This window comes from Heteronotia binoei, chromosome 8 (genome assembly GCF_032191835.1).
Source record: "Heteronotia binoei isolate CCM8104 ecotype False Entrance Well chromosome 8, APGP_CSIRO_Hbin_v1, whole genome shotgun sequence".
NCBI lineage: Eukaryota > Metazoa > Chordata > Lepidosauria > Squamata > Gekkonidae > Heteronotia > Heteronotia binoei.
Window position 1 is genome coordinate 100990156 of NC_083230.1, and position 22647 is coordinate 101012802.

The 22647-nt window shown below is 42.5% G+C and overlaps 1 protein-coding gene across 1 annotated transcript in view; it reads left to right on the top strand.

Annotated features, from left to right (window-relative positions):
* TMTC1 (transmembrane O-mannosyltransferase targeting cadherins 1) overlaps positions 1-1406 on the top strand; it is a 246580-nt gene extending 245174 nt beyond the window's left edge. Inside the window, exon 20 of the mRNA XM_060245730.1 lies at positions 1181-1406. Within this exon, the coding sequence (XP_060101713.1) occupies positions 1181-1315 (135 nt within the window). The 3' untranslated portion in view covers positions 1316-1406. The remainder of the gene's footprint in view (positions 1-1180) is intronic.
* Positions 1407-22647: the final 21241 nt, after the last annotated feature.

Consider the following 22647-nt stretch of genomic DNA (forward strand, 5'->3'; position numbering starts at 1 on the left):
TCCCTAGTCCAGGCTTTGGACTATAGACTGTTTAAAGTGCATCACAAGCATTATGTTGTATTGCTACAAACCTATAAGGTAGGTCAGTATTCTCCCCATATTCCAGATGGTAAATGCAGTAGTGGATTGTCTCAGGCTGCTTATAGTACAATCCTAAGTAGGGTCATATCCTTTACAGCCCATTGACTTCAATGGACTTAGGTATAACACTATGTGGGGTGGCACTGTTAGTTAGCCCAAGGCAGAAAGAAGCTTCATGATCCAGTCCTAAACAGGGTTACATCTTCTAACCTAGCCTCATTTTGAGCAGGAACTCACAAGAGCGGAGTTCTGGAACCTCTACATTTTATTGTGCTTTTTCTTTCTTTACCCCTCTACCTCAAATATTTGCTTCTGGGCTCCATTGTTCAAACCCCCTGTGAGAATTTTGTTGAACGCTAAGATTTGACAAATTCTAATATTTCCCCCCCACAAAAAACCTGGAAAATAACCAAAACATATAAAGCAGACAGATGGAAATCTTTCTCATGCCACTGTGGCCACATAGGAGAAAATAATTTTAAAAGTATGATGGGTTTTATTATGACATAATTCAAGAAGCATTTTAAGGTAGATCCTGAGCTGATATAATTTAGTACACCTTCCGGTGATGTCAGGGGTATGTGACATATGCAAACGAGTTATGTAAATGAGTTGTGATAATGAGCTCTGGCACCTCTTTTTCTATGACATGACCCCTTTCTAAATCCATTGCATGCAGTGGATTTATAGAAGCATATACCTATGTTTAGGATTGCAATGTTAGTTTCGGAACTTCCTAATTCAGAGTTGTTTCTTGGCAACTTCACTAGAGCACAATTCCATCAGAAAGGAGGTTCATATGGATGTAAATACAAGAAGCTACTTTAAATTAGACCATCGCAGGCAGTAGCTTTCAAGGGTCTCAGACAGAGAAAGGTCTTTCCCAGTGCCTGGTACCTGAGTTCTTTTGAGTAGAGAGAACTAGACCAGGGACCATCAGCATACAGAGCACACCGCTGTTGAACCACTCTGAGAATCTGTGGAAGCAACCTGCTATATTGGCATTCGGGTCTGTAGAACAATTTTATCTAATACAGATTTATAGAACAAGCAGTGATGCAAACTCTTTTATTCTCCCCGCCCCCGGTCTTTTTTGTAGGGCAACTACATCACGGCACGTGGTTATTATGAGAAAGCTTTACTGCTGGTTCCGAATAGCAAACTGCTGAAAGAGAATTTGGCTAAACTGGACCGTTTAGAGAAACGGCTGCAGGAAGCTCACGAGAGAGGATAAATAGGGACTAGATGAATGTCTGCCTTCAGGAGACAAGAGAATGCTATGGAAAACCCTGATTTTCCCCACAAGATGGAAACAACCTGGAAAGAGGTGTGGTGGTGATTCAGACCGGAAATGGGTTGGCGATCACCCTTGAGTCACCAGTACTATGCGAGTCCTGCTGCTTCTCTCTGAATGTGCTGTGAGATGGGTAACAATCTCATGTTCATCCAGATCTGTGTGTTTGGGTATGTTCCATCCTACTTCCATTAAATGCTCAGCACGGGAGATGGATCAGTAATGTGCGGCTCTCACTCATTAAAAATATCGAGCCCAGGGATCACAGTGGGAAGTCAGGTGTTGGCTTGCTACGTCACAGAGTGGGGACAAGGCGTGTGGAGTCCATTAGAAGACTTTCTCAAAGGAGTCCTTTACTTTTAGAGGGCAATGGAAAACAGGCTCATTGGTCCATAAGAGAGCAGCAGCAGCAACCTAAGAAAATATGGGAGGAAACTGTGATGGCTCCAGGGAAGAAGCCATCTCAGGGGTTCTGATTGTAATTCCTTGGACATAATTGACTCGTCATCCAAGGAAAAGGCAGGTATGGCTGCTTTTTAGCTGAACATCCTTAAGAGAGATCTCCAAAGAGACTTCTCTCCTGAGAAACGTCATTTTTCTTTAAATGACAGTTTACATTCAAAGATCTCACAACAGAAATTAGTTGGCTTTGTTTTTCTCCAACTGAACAGTGGGCTTCTGCAGAGAGTGAAATGAATTGAGTAGGGTGATGGGGTCCGTTTCTAAAGACAGCCCAAACAGCTGACCTTGTTTTTACAATATTAAAGGTTGCAGCTGCTTCTGGAAAATAATGTGAATTGGTCAAAATAGAACAGCTGGGATCCAAAGATGACTTCCCACCCACCCACCTGCATGCGAGCTTCTTTTTACAAGTGAAGAGCCTTGTACTGCATCACCAGAGTCTGATTGACCTGAGGGCAGTTTGGCAGTTGGCCACTGGGGGGGTATTGGGGGAAAGAGAGCCTCCGAGAATACCCACAATGCACTCAGAAGCTACGTGAGTGGGCCTTGGAACCTTGGCAGAGGCTTTAGAGACATTTTAACTTGCTACAGAGGTTCTGGATTGTTGGAGTTTGGGGGGGGCGGGTTGTGAGATGCGGGGTGAGAAGTGAAAACAGATTTTTTTTTTTGGAGGGGGAAGCTATTTTCTTTTCACATGGACAGTTCCATCACTCTCATTTGATTAAGAATATCAGAGCGTACATGTGACAGAGGAGAATTCACATTGGACAGGGTTGGGTGTTTTTATTCTGTGTGCGTGTGTGTGTGAGTGAGTTATTTATTTAACATAATAAAATATTATTATATATATATATCTTTCTCAATTTGCTCGCTGTGTTTGAAAGAGCTGAGATGACCTCTTTCACAAGCAGACATGTAATGTAACTTGTGGTTGTTGCTCTTATTTTTGTGAAGCTAAAGAAGGTGGCAACCACAGAGAAGAGGAATGTATGTGAATGATGCTGTTAATTTTTCTGGAGTAACTGGATGCCCTAGAGCTTGAAGTAGATTCATTCCCCCTCTCCCATGACCCTTGGCACCCTGTTCTATTGATTCCTTGCTCAGATAAGGATTCCGTAGTTACCCATTTAGAAGCTTAGCTGTTATATGCATGGATGGGGGGCTCATTATGATAAAATGAAGAGGTTTTTCCCTCACAAAGCCATTGGACGTTGGGTGATGTGAACAGGACTGCCAAGTCTCTGAGCAAAGGAATACCCAGGCAGGGCTGAATTAAGCATGCCAAGGAAACAGGCAGCGATTTTATAGAACCCAACTCATCCCTACCTCTTACCCCAAAATTGGGCTCACAGAACACTGGTTGCACTATATTTTTACAGCAGGGCTTTTTTTGTAGCAGGAACTCCTTTGCATATTAGGCCACACACCCCTGATGTAGCCATTCCTCCAAGAGTTTACAGTAGGCTCTGTAAGAAGAGTCCTGTAAGCTCTTGGAGGATTGGCTGTATCAGGGGTGTGTGGCCTAATATGCAAAGGAGTTCCTGTTACAAAAAAAAGCCCTGACAGTCCCTATCAAATGGGTGAACTGCAAACCAATTCAAAAACATTTGTATCACACCCTCTTAATAAAATATTCTCAAAGTGACTTACAACAAATAATAACAACCATAAGAAAAAGCCATACAGATTATCAGCACCCTAAATATGCATATCTTGGAACCAGAGGCAAAAGCATTAAAAGCAGCTAACCAGGCAGATCAAAATCATGAAGCATAAAAACCACAATGTGTGTGCCCATTTTAGTGGCAAGCCTACCTTTACAGTTGATCTTGCAGTCAAGAAAAAATTGCTGTCATTCCAGACTTGATCAGACATCTGGGGAGGCAGTAAATCCTTCTCAATACTTGACAGGATAAATACATTCTGATATTTGGTGTAATTAGCTCTCCATCCCGGTGCACTTTACCTTTAAAACAGCAGTTTTGGGAAATGTAAATTGAAAAAAATGCAAGAGCTTTTTTTTTTTTTTTAAGTAGAAATGCTGATCTTAGGATCCTTGACCGAGAAAAGGTAACATTACCTTGAGTGGCCTTAATAGTTGGGAGCCAGTGGCTGCAATCTGAACAGCATTTTCCTGGATGTAAGCCTCATTTATTGAAATGGGACTTTATTTCTGAGTAGACCTACTTAGTCTTTCTCTTAGCGTAACCCAGTGGAGCTGGGAAATATGTTCTCAGATAAATCTGTAAAATGGTATTGTAGTTGTTTCTTTCGTAGCACATGTTCAAGAAAATGCAGTAAGATGATAAACCATTTCACAAATCTAAGATGTTCTATAAAAGGAAAGGTGATTGTGCGCAGACAAAATCCAAACAGGTATAAACACTTCATGGGAACCAGTCTTTCTTAGCCATTACCTAAGGATGTGCTAAGTCATGGGTCACTCACTTGGGGCCTGTGGCTGCCATGGCGCCCAATGAAACCTTTTCCAGTGCCCACCAAGTGCTTTCAGAAAGTGGGTGGGGCTGGCTGGGACTGTTGCTCAGTAGGCCTTCTGATTGGCTAAGTATATTGAAAGGCATCCTGTTAGACAGAGCTTCTGCCTGAAATGTTGAAGAGTTACAATTAAAGTTATGTAATTCCCACCGGAGAGGGGGAAACAGAGGAGGAGGTAGTGGAAGAGGCATTCCTCCTGCATCAGCTATTGTGTGGTTGTGCCCACTATCCTGTATCAAAATTCCACAGGCTGAGAAATGTTGGGGACCCCTGTGCTTACTCATTATGTATGTCCCACCTTTCTTTGCATGAGTTAAGTGCAGAAATCTAAATAAAACCAGCAGGCAATTGCTGGCCTTGATCCAGCAGGATGGGACGGTGGCTCAGTGGTAGAGCATCTGCTTGGGAAGCAGAAGGTCCCAGGTTCAATCCCTGGCATCTCCAACTAAAAAGGGTCCAGGCAGATAGGTATGAAAAACCTCAGCTTGAGACCCTGGAGAGCCGCTGCCAGTCTGAGAAGACAATACTGACTTTGATGGACCAAGGGTCTGATTCAGTATAAGGCAGCTTCATATGTTCATATGTCACCATAAATCAGTGTAAAGTTAATCAGCTTGTGGCTAAGGCCCACTATCTCATCTGCATTTCATGAAAAATGTTAAGCAGTTATTTTGCAAAGTGTATACTTCCTGAATATAATCCTTCCTGGTAAAACTTCTGTAGCAGACCTGTGGCTCAGTCCGCAGCAGGAAGTTCTATGCACTGCAGCAAAAGCTCCCTGATGGTTTCTACACATAAAAGAGACAGATTTTTCATGTGCCACGTAAAGCACATTGAGTTTCTCTCCCATTCTGCATGTGCTCCCCCACCCTTGCAACCTCGGCAGTTTCACTGGAGAGGGGGAAGCAGGGGAGCAAGTGGTGGGAGAGGCTCACTAGAAGGATTTCTGTGGGATGCCCTCTTTGCCCAGTTGCTAGGCAATACAGATCATCATCCTAGGGGCTGGGAGGGTATTCTCCTGCCTTAGTTTTAGGAGTGAAGGTGAGATTTAAAATGGGAAAAGCATAATGTGAATTCAGAGTAATTGAAAGAGTGATAAATTTGTGACTGCCAATTTAAAGCACTTTAAAATATGCACGTAATATCACCCTTAGTCATATAGTCCCATTGAAAACAAAGCAACAAGCTGGCTATGACTAACTTGTCTCCTTGTTTTTAGTGGGATTTAGAAGGATGCAGTTCTGCTTAGGATGACACCATTGGTGCTTAACTTCAGCTTCCTTTGGACCGCTGTAAGACTTTGTATATGTGAAACTTCTATGTGGTTGCTTCAATATTGACGATTGAGTCTGCAATTACCATAATAGATCCACTTTTAATGCGGAATTCATATGACATTATTGCCAATCCAGTGTGATGTTGCCCCCTCTCCATCATTTTCTAGATCTGATTTGTGGCAATGTTTTTTTAAAAAACTTTTTTATTCCAGAATTTGAAATTGTAACACGTTAACAGCAGAGGGTCCTGAAATAAAGGAACAGGAGTTAAAACAGACAAACACTGGAGTGTCTCAAACAGAGAATCTTTCATTATCAAGCATTAACAGACTTCTTATTGGAAACAAATTCCTTTATGGCTTTTCCTCCAAAGAGATATTTTTCCTTGATATCACTTCGAAACCTAAATGCAGCATTAAAAAAAGTAAAGGTAGTTCCTTGTGCAAGCACCAGTCGTTTCCGACTCTGGGGTGACGTTGCATACTGGAGGATAAAAGGGTGACTGTATTGCCAAGTGGTGGGAGAAACATATTGGAAACTAGATTTGTACCACTAGCTGACGGTAATTGTTCATTCTCTGTCCCAGGTGCATGTATCCAGAATGTGATGCTGAAATTTGTGTTTAAATTTTAAGCAACTTTAAGAAAAAGAAACATTACTTTAGTAAAAGAATGGTTTCTGTCTACTTCAACTGAGAAAAGTTTCTCAGCAGGAACTCATTTGCATATTAGGCCACACACCCCTGACATCACTGTTGTTGTACACAGAGCTTTTTTGTAGGAAAAGCCCAGCAGGAACTCATTTGCACATTAGGCCACACCCCCTGATGACAAGCCAGCTGGAACTGCGTTCCTGCTTAAAAAAAAGCCCTGGTTATGGTTTTTTTTTCTTAACCAGAAGCAGTAGTATTGGCAGGGCTTTTTTGTAAAAAAAAAAAAAAATCTCAGCAGGAACTCATTTGCATATTAGGTCACAGACCATGATGTCACCATTGTTTCACGCAGGGCTTTTTTTGTAGAAAAAGCCTAGGAGGAACTCATTTGCACATTAGGCCACACCCCCTGATGTCAAGCCAGCTGGAACTGCATTCCTGCTCAAAAAAAGCCCTGAGTATTGGTAATTTTCACATGTTAGTTTATGCAAATATAGACATAAATGGAGATTACCTTTGCCATGGCATGGAGGCCATGGAATAGGGTGTTGGGAAACTGGAATGCCAGAAAGAGATATCATGAACTGGTTGGCTCAAAAACCACTGTCATTGCAGTCCTAGAATGTGGGGAAGGGGGTGGGAGGGGGCATTAAAACAGACATGGAACCTGCTCCGTGGAGTGGCCCCACAGTGCCCTTCCTTGAGTGCTGCAGCCTACCAGTTACTTGTGCAGTAAGCTGAAGAACCAGTCAACCCCTACGCCCTATCAGAAATACATTTTGGCTGCATCTGAAGAGAATTTTCCTGAGAGTAAGCCCCATTGAATAAAATGAGACTTGCTCCCAAGTAGACCTATTCAGCACTGTTCCTTTTCTGATCCACTGGTTTTTTTAGCAGAAGACGATGACCCCTTTGTGCACTAGACGTGCAATGACATTAAACTAAGATACCCATCGCTCATAGCGTTTGAGTGGGAGGCATTTGCGGGCATTCCATGTTAGCCCTTCTACATCTAGCTGTTTTTCACATAATCAGAATTGCCCCCAAATAAGACTAACATGAGCCCATTTTAAACCCTATGTCGTTTTCAAATGCGCAGCACCCTTAATTGTACTCAAAAATTGCAATTGAGATGAGATAAAAGTGGGTTTCTTCTTCTCCTCGCCCCCCAATCTGGAACAAACATCTTTTGCATCTGTTGTTCAGCCACACCATCACAACATGCCATGACATGTCAGGTGCACACAGCTGGAATCTAATCCGTGAGCCAGTTTTGGCTGTGCAAAATTACCCCAAATGTGGAATACTGCCAGAGAAAAGAGACAGTGTTACACATATTGTCCCTTTTCCTCTCCTGCAGTTCATGCAGTAATTTTAAGTTTTCAGTTCTGTGATCTAGTGCAGCAATCGAAGTTTTGCCTAGACTGAGATTCACTAAAATGAAGAAAAGCACATTGTTACTTTTGAATAACAAAGATGGTTCTGTTGACTGTCTGATTCAAGTCCTTTGCGAGATGAATGAAGACTGTAATGGAGAAAGACTCTCTCTGTTAAATGTTACTGCATATTGGTCCAATTGTACTGGAATAGGTCTCTTACTTGGTTTTACTGTTCCAGTGGTGCAGAGTAATTGGCAGTAAAATTGATCTTACCCCTGTAGATATTAGGAGATGCCTCTTTCCTCCCCCTCCGCCCCACGCAGCTCAAAAGCAAAATGCAGGCCCAAATACTTCAATTACTGTCCGGCTGTTTGCCTGTGCAGCATGTGTTAAGAATACCTGAGCCTTTTATAAGGAAAAAAAATGCAGAATAGACAATCAGTTCTCTTCCCATGTGCTGAAATGCTGTTTTCCAACCAAGCACACCTGTACAGATGGACAGGAGCCAAATCTCAAATGAAGAATTGATGCTGAGCAGATAAAGAGTTCAAGGCATAGGGATTATGAATTCCAATCTCAAATGGCAATCTAAAACTAAACTCTGACGGAAAGAGATCTCAGTTCACCAGCTTCACTTTGAAATCTAAGATTATATTTTCATTTGAATGTGGTGACAGAGTTATTTTTAAAAACCCAGCTATTGCCCCATTCCATCAGTTTTGTCCAGCTCTGTGCAGCCTAGTTTTATACCATAGACCTTTATTGGCATTGATATAAGGGTACAGTATACTTTAAAAACCAACAATAACACTGTGGGATATAATAAAACCTTAAAAAAAAACCCCAGCAAAAGTTAAATGACATAAAATAGCTGTGGGCTATGCATGAGTAAAAGCGTCTCTGATTTGGATCGCAACCTGTAAAAAGCAAGCAACGTGAGTAATAACAAAATTGTGTTTCCCGTGGAGTAAAAAGCGAACCTTGGCATTGACAGAGAGGCCTTGATGGTCAAAGAGCAGAGCATCTAGGTATCTTGCTCGTGGACTGCTATAGAAAGGGCAGTCCAGAAGAACATGAGAGACCGTTTCGATGACTCCTTGGCTACAAGGGCATCATCTAAGATTGCGGGGGATTCTGTGGTATCTTCCGGAGAGGATGGCCGATGGTAGTGCATTAAATCTGGCCAGCATGAATGCTCTTCTTTGGTGAGGATCAGTTAAAAAGAGGAAATAGGGAGCTAAAAACCCAGGAGTCTGGGATAAACCCAGATAGCTTGGGGAGCAAGTTTTCCGAGCTGCCTCAGTTAGACGTTGCAACTGAATATCTAGTAGTCTGCGTTTAATGGACTGAAATACCGCAGGAGCAGAGGATAGACAAAATGCATCCAAGGAAATTCCTATGGATGTAATTTTCTTTTGGATCAGGGTCAACCATTTGGATGCAGCCTAGTAAGGAATTACCTATGCAGTTCATTTGAGTGGGCTGCTTTACATACACAAAAAGTGTGTGCAGAGTTGTCTATGACATTGAATGGGGAAGCCTTACATGTGCATGAACTCCATGTACCACGAGCTTTCAGACTAGAGGCTCTATGTTAATGGTAAGGATGCACTGGCAATTGGACAAGCTATCTTATTTTGATATTGCTGCCAGGCAGCAGCTGGTTGTACATGCAAAACTGAGCTGCTTCTTAGATAGATCCTGCAGTTTATTCCCTAGAGAATTTCAAAGCATAGATCTTACTTGGTTTAGGGCACTAATTGTGCGCTCCTTTAGCTCTGGTTCTCAAATCTCTTCATCTTCATGAATTGTTGTGCCAGATGTCTGTGTACAAGATGCCCGTGTGTGTAGAACACTTGTTTCAAACTCTTTTCTTGGCAACCTTAGGAGTAGGTTTGCTGCCCAAAAAGTTCCAGAATAAGAAACAGACTGTGAAATAAGGAACAGTTTCTTGAAGTAAGGAACATGCGGCAAGCCTGCTTTGGCGTTTCTCAAAGGCTTATTGCTGGTTCCTTGATGAGAAGATATGAGATGGGGCAAAAGAGTCTTTGGAATAGGGATTATCCATCAGTCTTGATCTACAGCATACAACCACTGGTGAGTTCAGGTTGTTTTTTTGGCATTTTCATGAAAAGCCTTGAAACACCTAATGTTTCAACCAGATAATTCACTCCAGAGTCTCCTGAAATGTGCAACGATTCAGCAGCAGCCTCTCAAGGACTTCTTAAAATAAAACTCCATAAAGACATCTAAGCCACAATTTTTCCTTTAATGCTACAGTACCACTAGCCTTCATCCAGCATACCACTTGTAGTGTTAGTATAACCTCTGCCTTTGTGAGCAAACACTTGCAAGATAAATAAACAGTATTTCTTTGACCTCAAATCATCCACTGTATAGAATAGTACAACAAAGGTTCCCATTGCTAAATACCTGGGTATTTCAACTTGATGGTCTCTCTGAACTCAACTGGTTCTAGCTTGTGGGACTTTGCAGTGCCCAAGTCCTGCATCTCCAGGCAATCAAGGGGCTAGATTCCTTCTAAGCGTTCTTGCAATGGGAATTCAACACTGTAGTCTGCAGCTTGAAAGACATAGACATATCCCACATTCCCAGTTTCCTTGCTTGTAAATTTCTTTTTCTTCGAGGGATTTTTTTCCTGCTCCATGCGTGTTTTGCTCCTTCTAGTGATTGGTTCAATGTCATGCTGGTTTATATTTGACATAAAACCCCGCAGTTTAAATCTGCAGGGTGATAATGCCGGACATGAACCACTGTAATATCGAATGAACCACTAGAGGAAGCAAAACACGTTCAAACAGGGAAAAAATCCCTCAAAGAAACAAGAAGTTACAAGTGAGAATAATGAGAATGCAAAATCGCTCACAGCCTTGTAATAATAGCATAAAAGTGACCATAGTAACATAGTAAATGTGGACTCCACACCCTTATTAACTAACTTATATGTTCCTAAGGTGGGATGTAGGATTGCCAATCCCCAGTTGGGGGAAGGGGAATCCTCCAGTTTGGAGGCCCTCCCCCCACTTCAGGGTCATTAGAAACGGGGGGGAGGGGGGAAATGTCTTCTGGGCACTCCATTATACTCTATGGAGACCAGTTCCCATAGGATATAATGAATTGATGTGGGTATCTGGGGCTCACAGGAGCTATTTTTAAGGGAGAGTCACCAAATTATCTGCATAGCATCCAGCGCCTCTCCTCAAAATACTCCCTGAGTTTCAAAAAGATTGGACCGGGGGGTCCAGTTCTGTGAACCCCAAAAGAAGGTGCCCCTATCCTTCATTATTTCCAAATGGAGGGAAGGCATTTAAAAGGTATGTGGTACCTTTAAATGTGATGGGCAGAACTCCCTTCAGAGTTCAGCTTGTCACACCCTTGCTCCTGGCTCCACCCCTAAAGTCCCCAGATATTTCTTGAGTCAGACCTGGCAACCCTAGAAAAGAGCTTAGCAAATCTTATGGTGTTCCCTAGGAAAACCAGCTGAATTTCCGTCTCCACTCACTTTCTGTTCAATTCTGTCCCCACATGGCTAAGCCAGCCTCATTCCAAGTGGTTATATTGGCAGGTGAGAGTGTGTGGGGAGCTTGTTTTCTCTTTTTCCTACATCTTAAGTTTCTAATTACATTCCTCTTTCCCTAGCTCCATACAAGTCAGTAGAGGGTTACAGCTGACTAAACAAGATTGTGAATTGTCCCTGCTCATTCCGAGGAGGAACATGAATTGTCCAAAGAAAGATTTTTTTCCCTTTAAAAATAATAATGCTTTAATATAAGAAAAGAGAGGGCAATGCTGCAGGAAAGTGGATCCCCTTGTACTGCTTTTCTCTTTTGAAAACCATGCAAACTCACAGATATACAGCTGAGCTCTATTTTTGTTCATGTGCTAACTAATAATAGCTGCCGCGATAACATGCCAGCACCACTTTTGGGAAACCATCATTTGTACATGTCCTGTGATTCTGCAAAGCATTTGAGAAACTGCCAGATTGCCTCGTACATACTGGCCCTCATTTGCAATTGCTCTGTGCATTTTGGCTTATTGCTCATCTAAAGGGGTTCTTGCCTTAGGGGACTTGTGCAATAGTTTGGAATGTTAGCCGTCTGCTTCCATGTACACTTCATAAAAATAGCGACGAGAACATTTCTTTTGATTGTTCATGGTGTTTGAAAAGTGCTGAAGTTGCTGATGGCCTTCTCTGAGAATACATTTTGAATCTTCCTTGTGATGTGTATATGGATTTATTGAATACACGGGGCATGGGGAGGAGAGCTCTCTGGATCACAATATGTGGCTTCTATGAATATATAGAAAACTCTTTGCCAAAACCAGATGCCATCTATCTCCTTCACCAAGCGAAAGTTTAATTGTATTGTGTTGCTCTATCTTTGTCTTCATAGGTTTGCCTTTTTTATTTTCAAATATTGGTTATTTTTCTTAAATAAATTAAATGCACAATATAGCAGTGGGATGTATTTCAGTGATAACAGGATTTTAAAATGTCCTTTATTTTTGCTGTCTGATGTACGGATGAGTTTTATTTACAAAAGTTATGATCAAAGAAGTATTCCAACAAAAGAAATGTATGTAAATGTCTATTTTCTATAAAAATTATAAACAAGCCTAAGTTTATTTTGTCTTTTGGCTCGTAACCTGTGCAGTTGAATGGTTTGTGCAGGATTGTTCCATGTGTGTGTGTGTTTGCAGGATATTCAATTAATCTTGCAAAATGAATTTCCTATTTTTATTGCACAAAAAAGCAACTTTAATCTGTGCTGGAGGTAATAGTAACATTCCAATAAAACACTATGAACAAAAGACATATTAAAATGGGAGGAAATGTTAACTCCCAGCAATCTACAGCGTGGCATAAAATAAAATAATTTCTCGTGACCATTTTAAAACACTTGAGTGGAGCATATCTGGTGTAAAATAAAATGTTTTCATATCCAGTGGAGCACGTCGGACCAATCTCATGCAAGAGAGAACTCCATAACTGATGTGCCACCTCTGAAGAGGACCCGTATGGATCAGCTTCATCATAGCAGTTAATGGAACTCACGGATGGTCCACATGACGCTATCTCTGTTCACAGTGGGAAGAGCACAGAGGTAGTAGTTCTTTGCTGTTTGTGTAATAGGTGCACAGACCAAGTGGTTCACGATTTCCTATACGGCTCGTGTTAAAGCAAACAGCCAAGAGAATCTCCTTGACTTGTAAGGTCAGAATCCTGAGTGCTTCTATGAAGTTTTCATTCCATACAGAACAATGGACATTCATTACCTGACATTGAGCACATCTTGCCTTCATCAAAACAAGGCTGGGAAAATAACTGACTGAAAAGTTCTGCTTAAATAGCATATTGTGTTACTGGAATTGCTGGGGTCTCCTCTTTGTATGGGGAAATTAGTGGAGTCAGACAATAGGTAGAGCTACTGTGGAGCATGTTTGGTGTAGTGAGTGTAGAGAGCCAGTTTGGTGTAGTGGTCAAGTGCGTGGACTCTTATCTGGGAGAACCGGGTCTGATTCCCCACTCCTCCACTTGCAGCTGCTAGTTAGCCATAGTTATAGCAGGAGTTGTCCTTGAAAGAGCAGCTGCTGTGAGAGCCCTCTCAGCCTCACCCACCTCACAGGGTGTCTGTTATGGGGGGAGAAGATATAGAAGATTGTAAACTGCTCTGAGTCTCTGATTCAGAGAGAAGGGCAGGGTATAAATCTGCAGTCTTTTTCTCCTCCTCCAAGGTCCAGTTTTCAGAAAGAAGACTCCAGATTTAAAATACTTTAAAATGTTTTATTTGGAAATGTATGTAGAAAAAATACAATCACACTTAATGCATTCAAAAATACACACAATCAAGAGGCTAGGAAAATTAGGGATGAGGAATAGAGATTTTTAGGAATTGTTACAGAGGTGATATTTACCTGTCCAGATGTGCAGACATCTGTATAGAGCAAAATGGAGATGGGGACATGCATAACCAGTGTGGCATTTCAAAAAGGGTCAATTACATAGAGTAACGGGGTACAATATATCTTGGTGCCCACAGATTGCATGGAGGGGCATGATTTGCTCTCATATTTTACAGTATTTGAAGGGGTGGTACTCACCTGGAATATGATTGTTGGTGGGCTTTTCTCTTTACCCCATTTCCAGTTTGAGACAAAAGGTGAGAATGGGTTCCAGATGGGTGTCAGGAAGGGCCACAATGGTTTAATGCTTGAGATTAATTTTACTTCGGTACGCTGGGGAAAAGGCAGGAAGGAAAGGGGGCTTGTGCAATGGTTGCACATTACCATAGGATAACATGATAAGTGCCAGGGTGGGGTATTGGGGAACAAGAAAGGATTAGGCAGATGTTGCCAGACACCCTTAGAAATGGAGATACTCACCTGGTAGAACTCTCTGATACAGACATTCTATTGGAGGATGGGGGGGGGGGAACAGAGGAGACTGGAACCAGCCTTTAGGATTCTGTTTTGCTATCTTAGCTAGAATTCCTGTTTTGAGACCCCTGACTAGTTCTTTGCACAAGCAGAGTGTGTTGGCCTGTTTTGTGGGATCTCTGGTTCAGGTCAAAATATGAGGGCCCCATTGTTTGTTGGGGTGCTTTCATAAGTAAGGCAGCACCTCATGGTTAAAATTGGTGAGGGCTTTGAGGTGGGTACAGCAGTGATTGAAATAACCATAGCTTTCAAAAACAAGAGGGGTGTATAACAAGAATACCCTCACTCTTCATGGAACAAAATCTCATGCCATAACATTCACTTCTTTTATTAATATGCTCATTTGAAAGCCAAAATTTGTCCTGGTTTACTCTCATTTCAGGGGTGGACTGCAAAATTGAAGGGACCACTCAACTCAGACTGGGTTGGCAACAGAGGTGCAGTATGAGGCAATGGACCAGCCTTCACCTGTTTTATTTATCTATTTATACTCCAACTTTTCCCCAATGAGATGCCAAAATGCCTTGTGTTGTTCTCTCCATTTTATCCTCAAAGAAACACTCTCAGGTAGCTTAGGTTGAGAGTGTGTGACTGGCCCAAGGTCATCCTGTAAGCTGTCGCAGAGTGAAGATTCAAACCTGGATCTTCTAGTATGACTCTAACCACTACACACACTGTTGATGCCACGGGCTGGATCTTAGCCCTGCAGGGTAGCCAGTGCTGCTAGATCTTGGTTTGACTTGTTCCCAGCCACCAGGAGCTCTCCAGGGCATAAACCACCAGGAAAGATGGGAAGACCAATATACACATGCTACACTTTAGGATTTATCTAAGTCTATTCATGCTGGAAAATCTCTCTATGCACTTATTTATATTTGCAAATGGCCAGGTGGGAAATGAAGAGAAGAGAAAGAAGATAAGAGATTGGATTTATACCACACCTTTCACTCAGAGTCTCAGAGCAGTTTACAATCTCCTCCCCTTCCTATCCCCACAACAGACAGCCTGTGAGGTAGGTGGGGCTGAGAAAACTCTTTCGAGAACTGCTCTTGAGGAGAGAACAGCTCTGAGAACTGTGACTGGCCCAAGGTCACCCAGCAGCTGCATGTGGAGGAGTGGGAAATCAAATCTGGCCCTTCCAGATTAGAGTCCATGCTTTGAACCACTACGCCAAATTGGCTCTCAGTGGGAAGAGCACAGATGTAGTAAATGGTTAATGTGTGTGTGAGTGGGTGGGTGGGCTAGCAAGGGGCTAGCAGCCATTTCTACCGCTGCAATGGCTGGGAAAAGGGAAACTACAGTCCTGGAGATGGGTACCAGCTTGTTGAATCAACCACTGTGTCTGTTCACGTGAATAAGGACCAGTGTCACCCTGCACCATTTGAGATGACAATTTATCCATCAAGCAAAAATCAAACACTTTGCCAAGCCAACTGGTGATTGCAGGTGGGTCAAAACATTTCCAAAACTTGCTGCAACACATAGTTTCACTTTTACTTCTTTTCATTCTGAAGGCATGGTTTTAATTCTTTGTTCCATAAATTGAGTAGCAAAAGATCTATTCTCAATGGAATCTTGGTTATCCTCCTCTGCCCCAAAACAGAGAGGTAAAGAGTTGTGCTTTAAGGTGATTTTTAGGACACTTCCTGGGATTCCATAGATTGGCTTGATGTTTGAGGAAAAAGAAGACATTGGATTAGATTTATATCCCACCCTTCACTCTGAATCTCAGAGACTCACAATTTCCTTTATCTTCTTACCCCACAACAAACACCTTGTGAGGTAGGTGGGGCTGAGAGGACTCTCCCAAAAGCTGCCCTTTCAAGGACAACTCTTGCGAGAGCTATGACTGACCCAAGGCCATTCCAGCAGGTGCAAGTGGAGGAGTGGGGAATCAAACCTGGTTCTTCCAGATAAGAGACTGTGCATTTAACCACTACACCAAACTGGCACTCTAAAGATGTGCAGAAAAACAAGATCGGGGTCCAGATGTTGTCTGCCATGTCTTGCACCCCAAGGATTCCTCATAGTAATCAATATAATTTTGGATTTAGGTGGTTTTTTTTAGATCTGCAGAGCAAATTCAGACAATGCCTAATGGAAGCAGATGTGTAGAGTTTCACACTGAATTCGTACGCTGGCATGGTTAACAATGTGAGCGGCCAACAAAAAGCCTATGAGATAGGGTTGCCAGCTTCCAAGTAAAGCTTGGAGAGTTCCCAGTGAAATAAAGTGAATTCAGCCAGCTCTGAATCAACCAAGAACACTACAAGAAACAGTCACAAACAGCACAAGCACTTCACCCATTATATACACTGTGGCTGAGTTAAACATGCCGCACTAGCAGGGAACAATTACTTCTATTGGCTCACTCCAGAATCCTTCATTTGCATCTCTTTGTTACAAATTGTTACATGCCTAGCATCCTGATTGGCCAGCTCTTTCTGGCCTCAGGATCCTGGTTTGCAAGGAGTGCCTGTATCAAGCTCAGGCAACAAGCACCCAGTGAGATGCAACACATAACACCCAGAATTAGAATTGAACTCCAGATGACAGTGATCAGTCCCCCTTGGAGAAAACAGCAGCTTTAGAGGGTGGAGTCTTGGATAGTATACCTTTTTCTCTGGTCATGTACAACAGCTCTTAAAGGTATAATGTCCCACTCCCACCCCTTCCCAAACTTAACTCTCTTAAAGCACCATCCCCAAATCTCCAGGCATTTCTCAACTCAGACTTGGCAACCCTACTTGTGGAGTAATTCTTTAAAGCTACAGTTGTCAGAAAAGTCCTGGAGATACTCTTATTACTGGAAATCCAGTTCAGCCCTGAAAAGGACAAGAAGCAGGAATGTTGGCAGAGCTCAAGTCCAAACTGGCACAAGGCAGTGCCTGCCTAGTGAAAGGTCAAAAGCACTGAACAAGAGGAGAAAGCGCACTGGGAGACAGAGCTTCAAAAGGAAACAATGCATGGTAATATGGGAGGTGTTCATTTCAAACGTCATCTCAACTATAAACTCACAAGGTGGCCTTGGGCAAAGAAGCCCCACTTTTCTGTTTTCCCTCACCTTTGATATGGTAATAATACTGGCCTAACCTATAGGGCTGTTACAAAAACTACATGATCGTATGTGTGTGTATGTGTATGTGTGAATACTCTGAGTGCTGAAAATATAAAACAGATTAAAAAAAAAAAAGCAATAGGCATCCCTTCTGTCTACCTATCAATTAGACTGAGGTGGCCAAACTTGCTTAATATAAGAAACACACAGAATAAACATGAGATGTTTGAGAGCCTCCGGACTCAAACATCAGATGTTTGAAATCTGCAAGACAGGCAGGCAGACAGGAAGACAAACAGTTGGGGGAAGGAGAGAGAGGTGGAAAGAAAGCGACTTTAAATGCATTTTCCAAGCTGCTGGCTGGCTTGGCTTGAAGAAGTGATTTAAACTTTAAAGAAACAAATGCATTCTCCAAGCTGGCCAATGGGTTGGGGTGGGGGGCTTTGAAAGCCACACATGTGTGAAAGAGCCACATGTGGTTCCCGAGCCAGTCTGGCTACCCATGAATTAGATCCACTAGCTTTTTTTAAAAAAGACTTTTGGAGGGGACTGTGCTTGCATGATACCTGAACAGATTTCTAAGACAGTCCCCTTCCCAACTTTATCAGAGTGGGCAGGGTAGGGGTTTTTTTTGGTAACAGGAACTTCTTTGAATATTATAGGCCACACACCCCTAATGTAACCAATCCTCCAAGAGCTTACAGGGGCTCTTAGTACAGGGCCTGCTATAAGCTCGAGGAGGATTGGCTACATCAGAAGGATGTGGGTTAATATGCAAAAGAGGTGCTCCTACAAAAATAGCCCTGGGGCAGGGCATGTATCAGCAACTGTAAAAAGAGGTGATCACTCTTGAGAAGTGCTTTCACCATTCCGTCCCTCCTGCCTGCTACTAATTTTTGCGGGCTTCAAAATAGTCAAACTACTGAACCCCTTCAAACCTACTCTAGGACAGGGATATCAAAAGAGAAGAATGTGCCCTCGTTGCCTGCTTGGCCTACCTATTTGTTTGCTGTATTCCCAGATCTCCCAGAGTGGCTCACAACAAAAATAATAAAATTAAGTAAGGAACAAAAATCAATAAAAGCAAACCATTCCAATAAAAACAGTACAAAAAGCCAACTCTCACATAATTAAGAACATGGCAATGAATATGTAATTAAAACAAGCCGTAAACATATTAACCATGTAAAACAAACAGAACTTTTAATGTATAAAATAGTCATCAGGTAGAGTTGCCATGTTTGACTCAATAAATATCAGGGGACTTTTGGGGTGAGACCAGGAGCAAGGTTCTGACAAGCACAAATGAATTCTTAAGGGAGTTCTGGCCATCACATTTAAAGGGACTGCATGCCTTTAAAATGCCTTCCCTTCATTGGAAATAATGGAGGATAGGGGCACCTTCTTTGGGGGCTCATAGTATTGAAACTTGGAGTGCTTTTTGAGGAGAGGCACTGGATGCTATGCTGAAAACTTGGTGCCTCTATCTTTAAAACAAAAATAAAAACCAAGCCCTAGATACCCACAGATCAATTCTCCATTCTGCCCCATGGGAATCGGCTTCCATAGGGTATAATGGAGTGCCTAGCAGACATTTTCATCCGCCCTCCACTTTCTGAAGTGGGGGGAAGGCCTCCAAATGGGGGATCCACTGCCCCCAATGGGGGATTGGCAACGCTACCTTCAGGGTAGGAGCAGACTGTAAAACAACCAAAAATAGTTAAAAGCCTAGATGAAAAGTAATGTTTTGGCCTGGTACTTAAAGGAAAGAAGTGTAGGTGCCAGATGAGCCTCAAGGGAGAGGTCAGGTGCCACCACCAAAAAGCCTTGTCTCTGCTTGCTCTACCTCTGCAGCGGGGGGCACAGGCTTGACTAGAGGTTCTCAGCTGGCAGACTGTGGACTGTATGGATATTTGGAAGTAGATGGATTTGTGGCAGGTGTATTAACCACATGGGAATAGAAATGTAAAATTTCCTGGAATTTTTTAAGCATCGGGTTGCTGGGAAGGGGGTGGGTGGGTGGGAGGATCCTGTGTTTTTTTTCCAGGGAAGAAAACCCACAAAATTTGGGAGGGGGAACTGAAATATATACAATACTTAGTCCTATCAAACCTGAACTAATTTAACAACATAAAATGCATCATTTATAACCTGAGTATATAAAATCACAAAATGTGACATATTTACAGAACTAAAAGTTATAAAAGGCTTCATTTTCTTCAAAATTTGTGGTAAATAATATAAAATATAATCAAACTGCAGTGATTAAATTATGAGTACAGTTTTGTATTGAATTCACCGTAAATTGAAACTCTTAGCTTTCAATAATAATATGTGAACAGCTAGACATAGTCCCAGCTGAATGCTGCCTATTCCATCTGTGGCTACTGGTTAGCGAGAGCTCAGGGTTTTCCTTTGAGGCTTTGGTGCGGTTTCTGCCCTACCTCTTTCTGATCTCACCCTGCCCCTTGGAGAATGCATTTAAAACATCATAGCAGGAAGTCGACATAACATTATCAGATGCAAATTCTAAAACCAGTAACCCGACCAATTCAAAATCTGATGAATAAGGATCAATTCAAAATCTGATGAATAAGGACCCCTCCCATCTATTTTCCTTCCTTCCTTCCTTCCTTCCTTCCTTCCTTCCTTCCTTCCTTCCTTCCTTCCTTCCTTCCTTCCTTCCTTCCTTCCTTCCTTCCTTCCTTCCTTCCTTCCTTCCTTCCTTCCTGTCTCAAACAGCTGACATTCATGCCTTGTGGCTTTCAAACATCTGATGTTTATTCTATGTGGTTCTTACATTAAGCAAGTTTGACCACCCCTGGCCTGCCCTCATGAAGTTACCCTCATGAAGTTTAGGTATCCTCCTTGGTACAGAAATGCATCTTGAATTAGTTGTACAAGTCTACATCCCTGACTTGGATTGCCCAGGTTAACCAGATGTTATTGGATTTTGGAAGCAAAGTAGGAGAGGCCTTGATCAGTATATGGAAGGGAGACCATCAAGAAATGCCAGGGTTGTTATGCAGAGACAGGCAATGGCAAGCTACCTCTGAACATCTCTTGCCTTGAAAACTCCTCGGGATCACCTTAAGTCAGCTGTGACTTGATGACAAAAAAAAGTTTCTGAAAGCATTCAATTCATTCTGAAACAAAATATTTCATAGTGAGTTTTGTTTTCTGCACTCCCCAAATTTCCAACTTTTCCACTGGAAAAAAAATGAAAAAATGGCCTCAGGAAAAAATGGACCCCATCCCACATTTTCCTGGTTTTTTCTTCTGGGTCTTCACATCTCTACATGGGAACACTGTCCTTATGCACAAAACAGAACAGGTTTGCCTGTGACTTTGCCTGCATGGTTGGCTCTCATCTTACAGATGAAACCTGCCTATACTAATCCCCAGGCTTGGGATCAAATTTTCAGGGTCAACCCCCAGCCCAAAGTGATTGACTGTTTTTCATACAACTGTTAAACCTACAGGATCCCTGACTGAAAACAGTAGAAACTGGAAAGCCTAAAAATGGAGTATTTACGCTTCTAGAAAAGTTGGATTTATACCCTGCCCTTCATTTAGAGTGGCTTACAATCGTCTTCTCTTCCTCTCCCCACAACAGACACACCATGAAGTAGGCTGAGAGGGCTCTGAGAGAACTGTGACTGACCCGAGATCACCCAGTTGACTGCATGCGGAGGAGTGGGGAATCAAACCCAGTTCTCCAGATTAAAGTCCACTGCTCTTAACCACCTCACCAAACTAATCTGTGGTGTGTGGAGAAAGTTGACAACAGAATGGCTTAGATCCAACCCACTTTCCTGTTGGTGAAAAAAGAAGAGCGAGTCCTTTGACACCAAAAGTCAAAAGCTTAGTGATCCTTTTCACCAACCCTTAACAAGAGACTTGAATTTATAGTGAGAATACTTTGCTGTTTCTGTTCATGAATCTATCCCTTCAGAAGATTCAAGAACCCCTAATATGGTGCATCTACCTGGGAACTTTCTGAAGAGCAGATCTTGGGAGAATCACAAGACCTGCCTGGACAAAAGCCATGCAAGATGGAATCTGTAAGTGAGGAGAATTAGACAAGATAAAAAAAGTTGGCTGGATCCAACTCTGTGTCATTGAGGTTTTCTGGATGCCTACTATAATAAAGCCCACGACTATCCAAGTCAGCCCAGTCTCATAGGATCTTGGAAGTTAAGCAGAGTTGGCCCTGGTTACCATTTGGATGGGAAACCATCAAGGAAGTCCAAGGTTGCTATGCAGCAGGAAAGCAATCGCAAACCACTTGTTAGTCTCTTGCCATGTAAACCCCCCAGGGTCGCCATAATTCTGCTGTAACTTCAGGGCACTTTCCACCACCACTCCCTATAATAGAGACAGTGCTGGATTAAACCCTGTGGAGGCCCCTAGGCAGTCGAAATCTTGGGGGGTCCCTCACAAATTATCTCAGAGTCTGAGCGCCCACCCCACGGCCCCCACTGCAGCCTGCAGGCACCTTCTTAAAAGCCCCTTTTACTAAGATGCAGGGGAGAGGCAGAGAGAGGCAAACTTGGTGACAATGCCTGCAGCAGCCACACCAGGCAAGTGGGGCAAAGAACAGCTCAGTTGCTGGCAGCATGTGCAGGCTGGGAGGGCTGAGAGCAAGGGGGAAACCGGGGAAAAAGCCAGCCTGGGCATGGGGGCCCGTAGGCCAGTGCCTACTTGGCCTAATTGTTAATCTGGCTCTAAATAGAGAAGGGGACTTTGGTATGTTGAATAGCATCTTGAGAAGGGAATTTTGTTCTGCGGAAGGATAAGGAAAATGCTCTTACCAATTTCCTTTCTACTCCATAATAGTTAACAAATACAGGAATCCTCTAATCTGTCGCAAATGGTCACCTTAAAAATCTCATGAATTTTAAACAAATTACACATACATAAAAGCTGGAGTCTTTGTGGATACACATAAAGCTTGTTCAGTAGGAAAATTTAGTTTCCACTAAAATCTTTAGGTCGCCCATTGTGTCTCTCTGTAAAAACCAATTATTTGCAAAGGAAGAAAGACACAATTCTGGCAAGGGTGGGTGGAAAGAACCTTGATCAAATCCCCTCAAAGTATTTCTGTGGAGAGCAATGTTATGCTACAGGTGTAAATTGGTTTTATGCATCATTAAGTTGCCCTCAAAGAACCTTGGGAATTTATAGTGTCCTGAGGTGCTTAGAAACCTTAAAAAGAAAGAGCTGTAGCCCCACCCCAAAACACTGCAGTTCCCAGGGAAGTTAACATGGCCCTTTAATGAGTTTAAGCCTGTTTTGTCAATCTACCCTGAGCTATTCCATTTTCAGTAAAGGGGTACTGAAAGGGACAGAACACTGTTTGTGATCATCCCCCACCTTTCCCCCCCTTAGGTCTGAGCTAAAGCGAAGCAATTTTAAAGCCTATTTTTGGTCCACGTTTTTCTCATCATTTTCCAAATGGAAGAGTGGATTAGCATTTGTTCTAT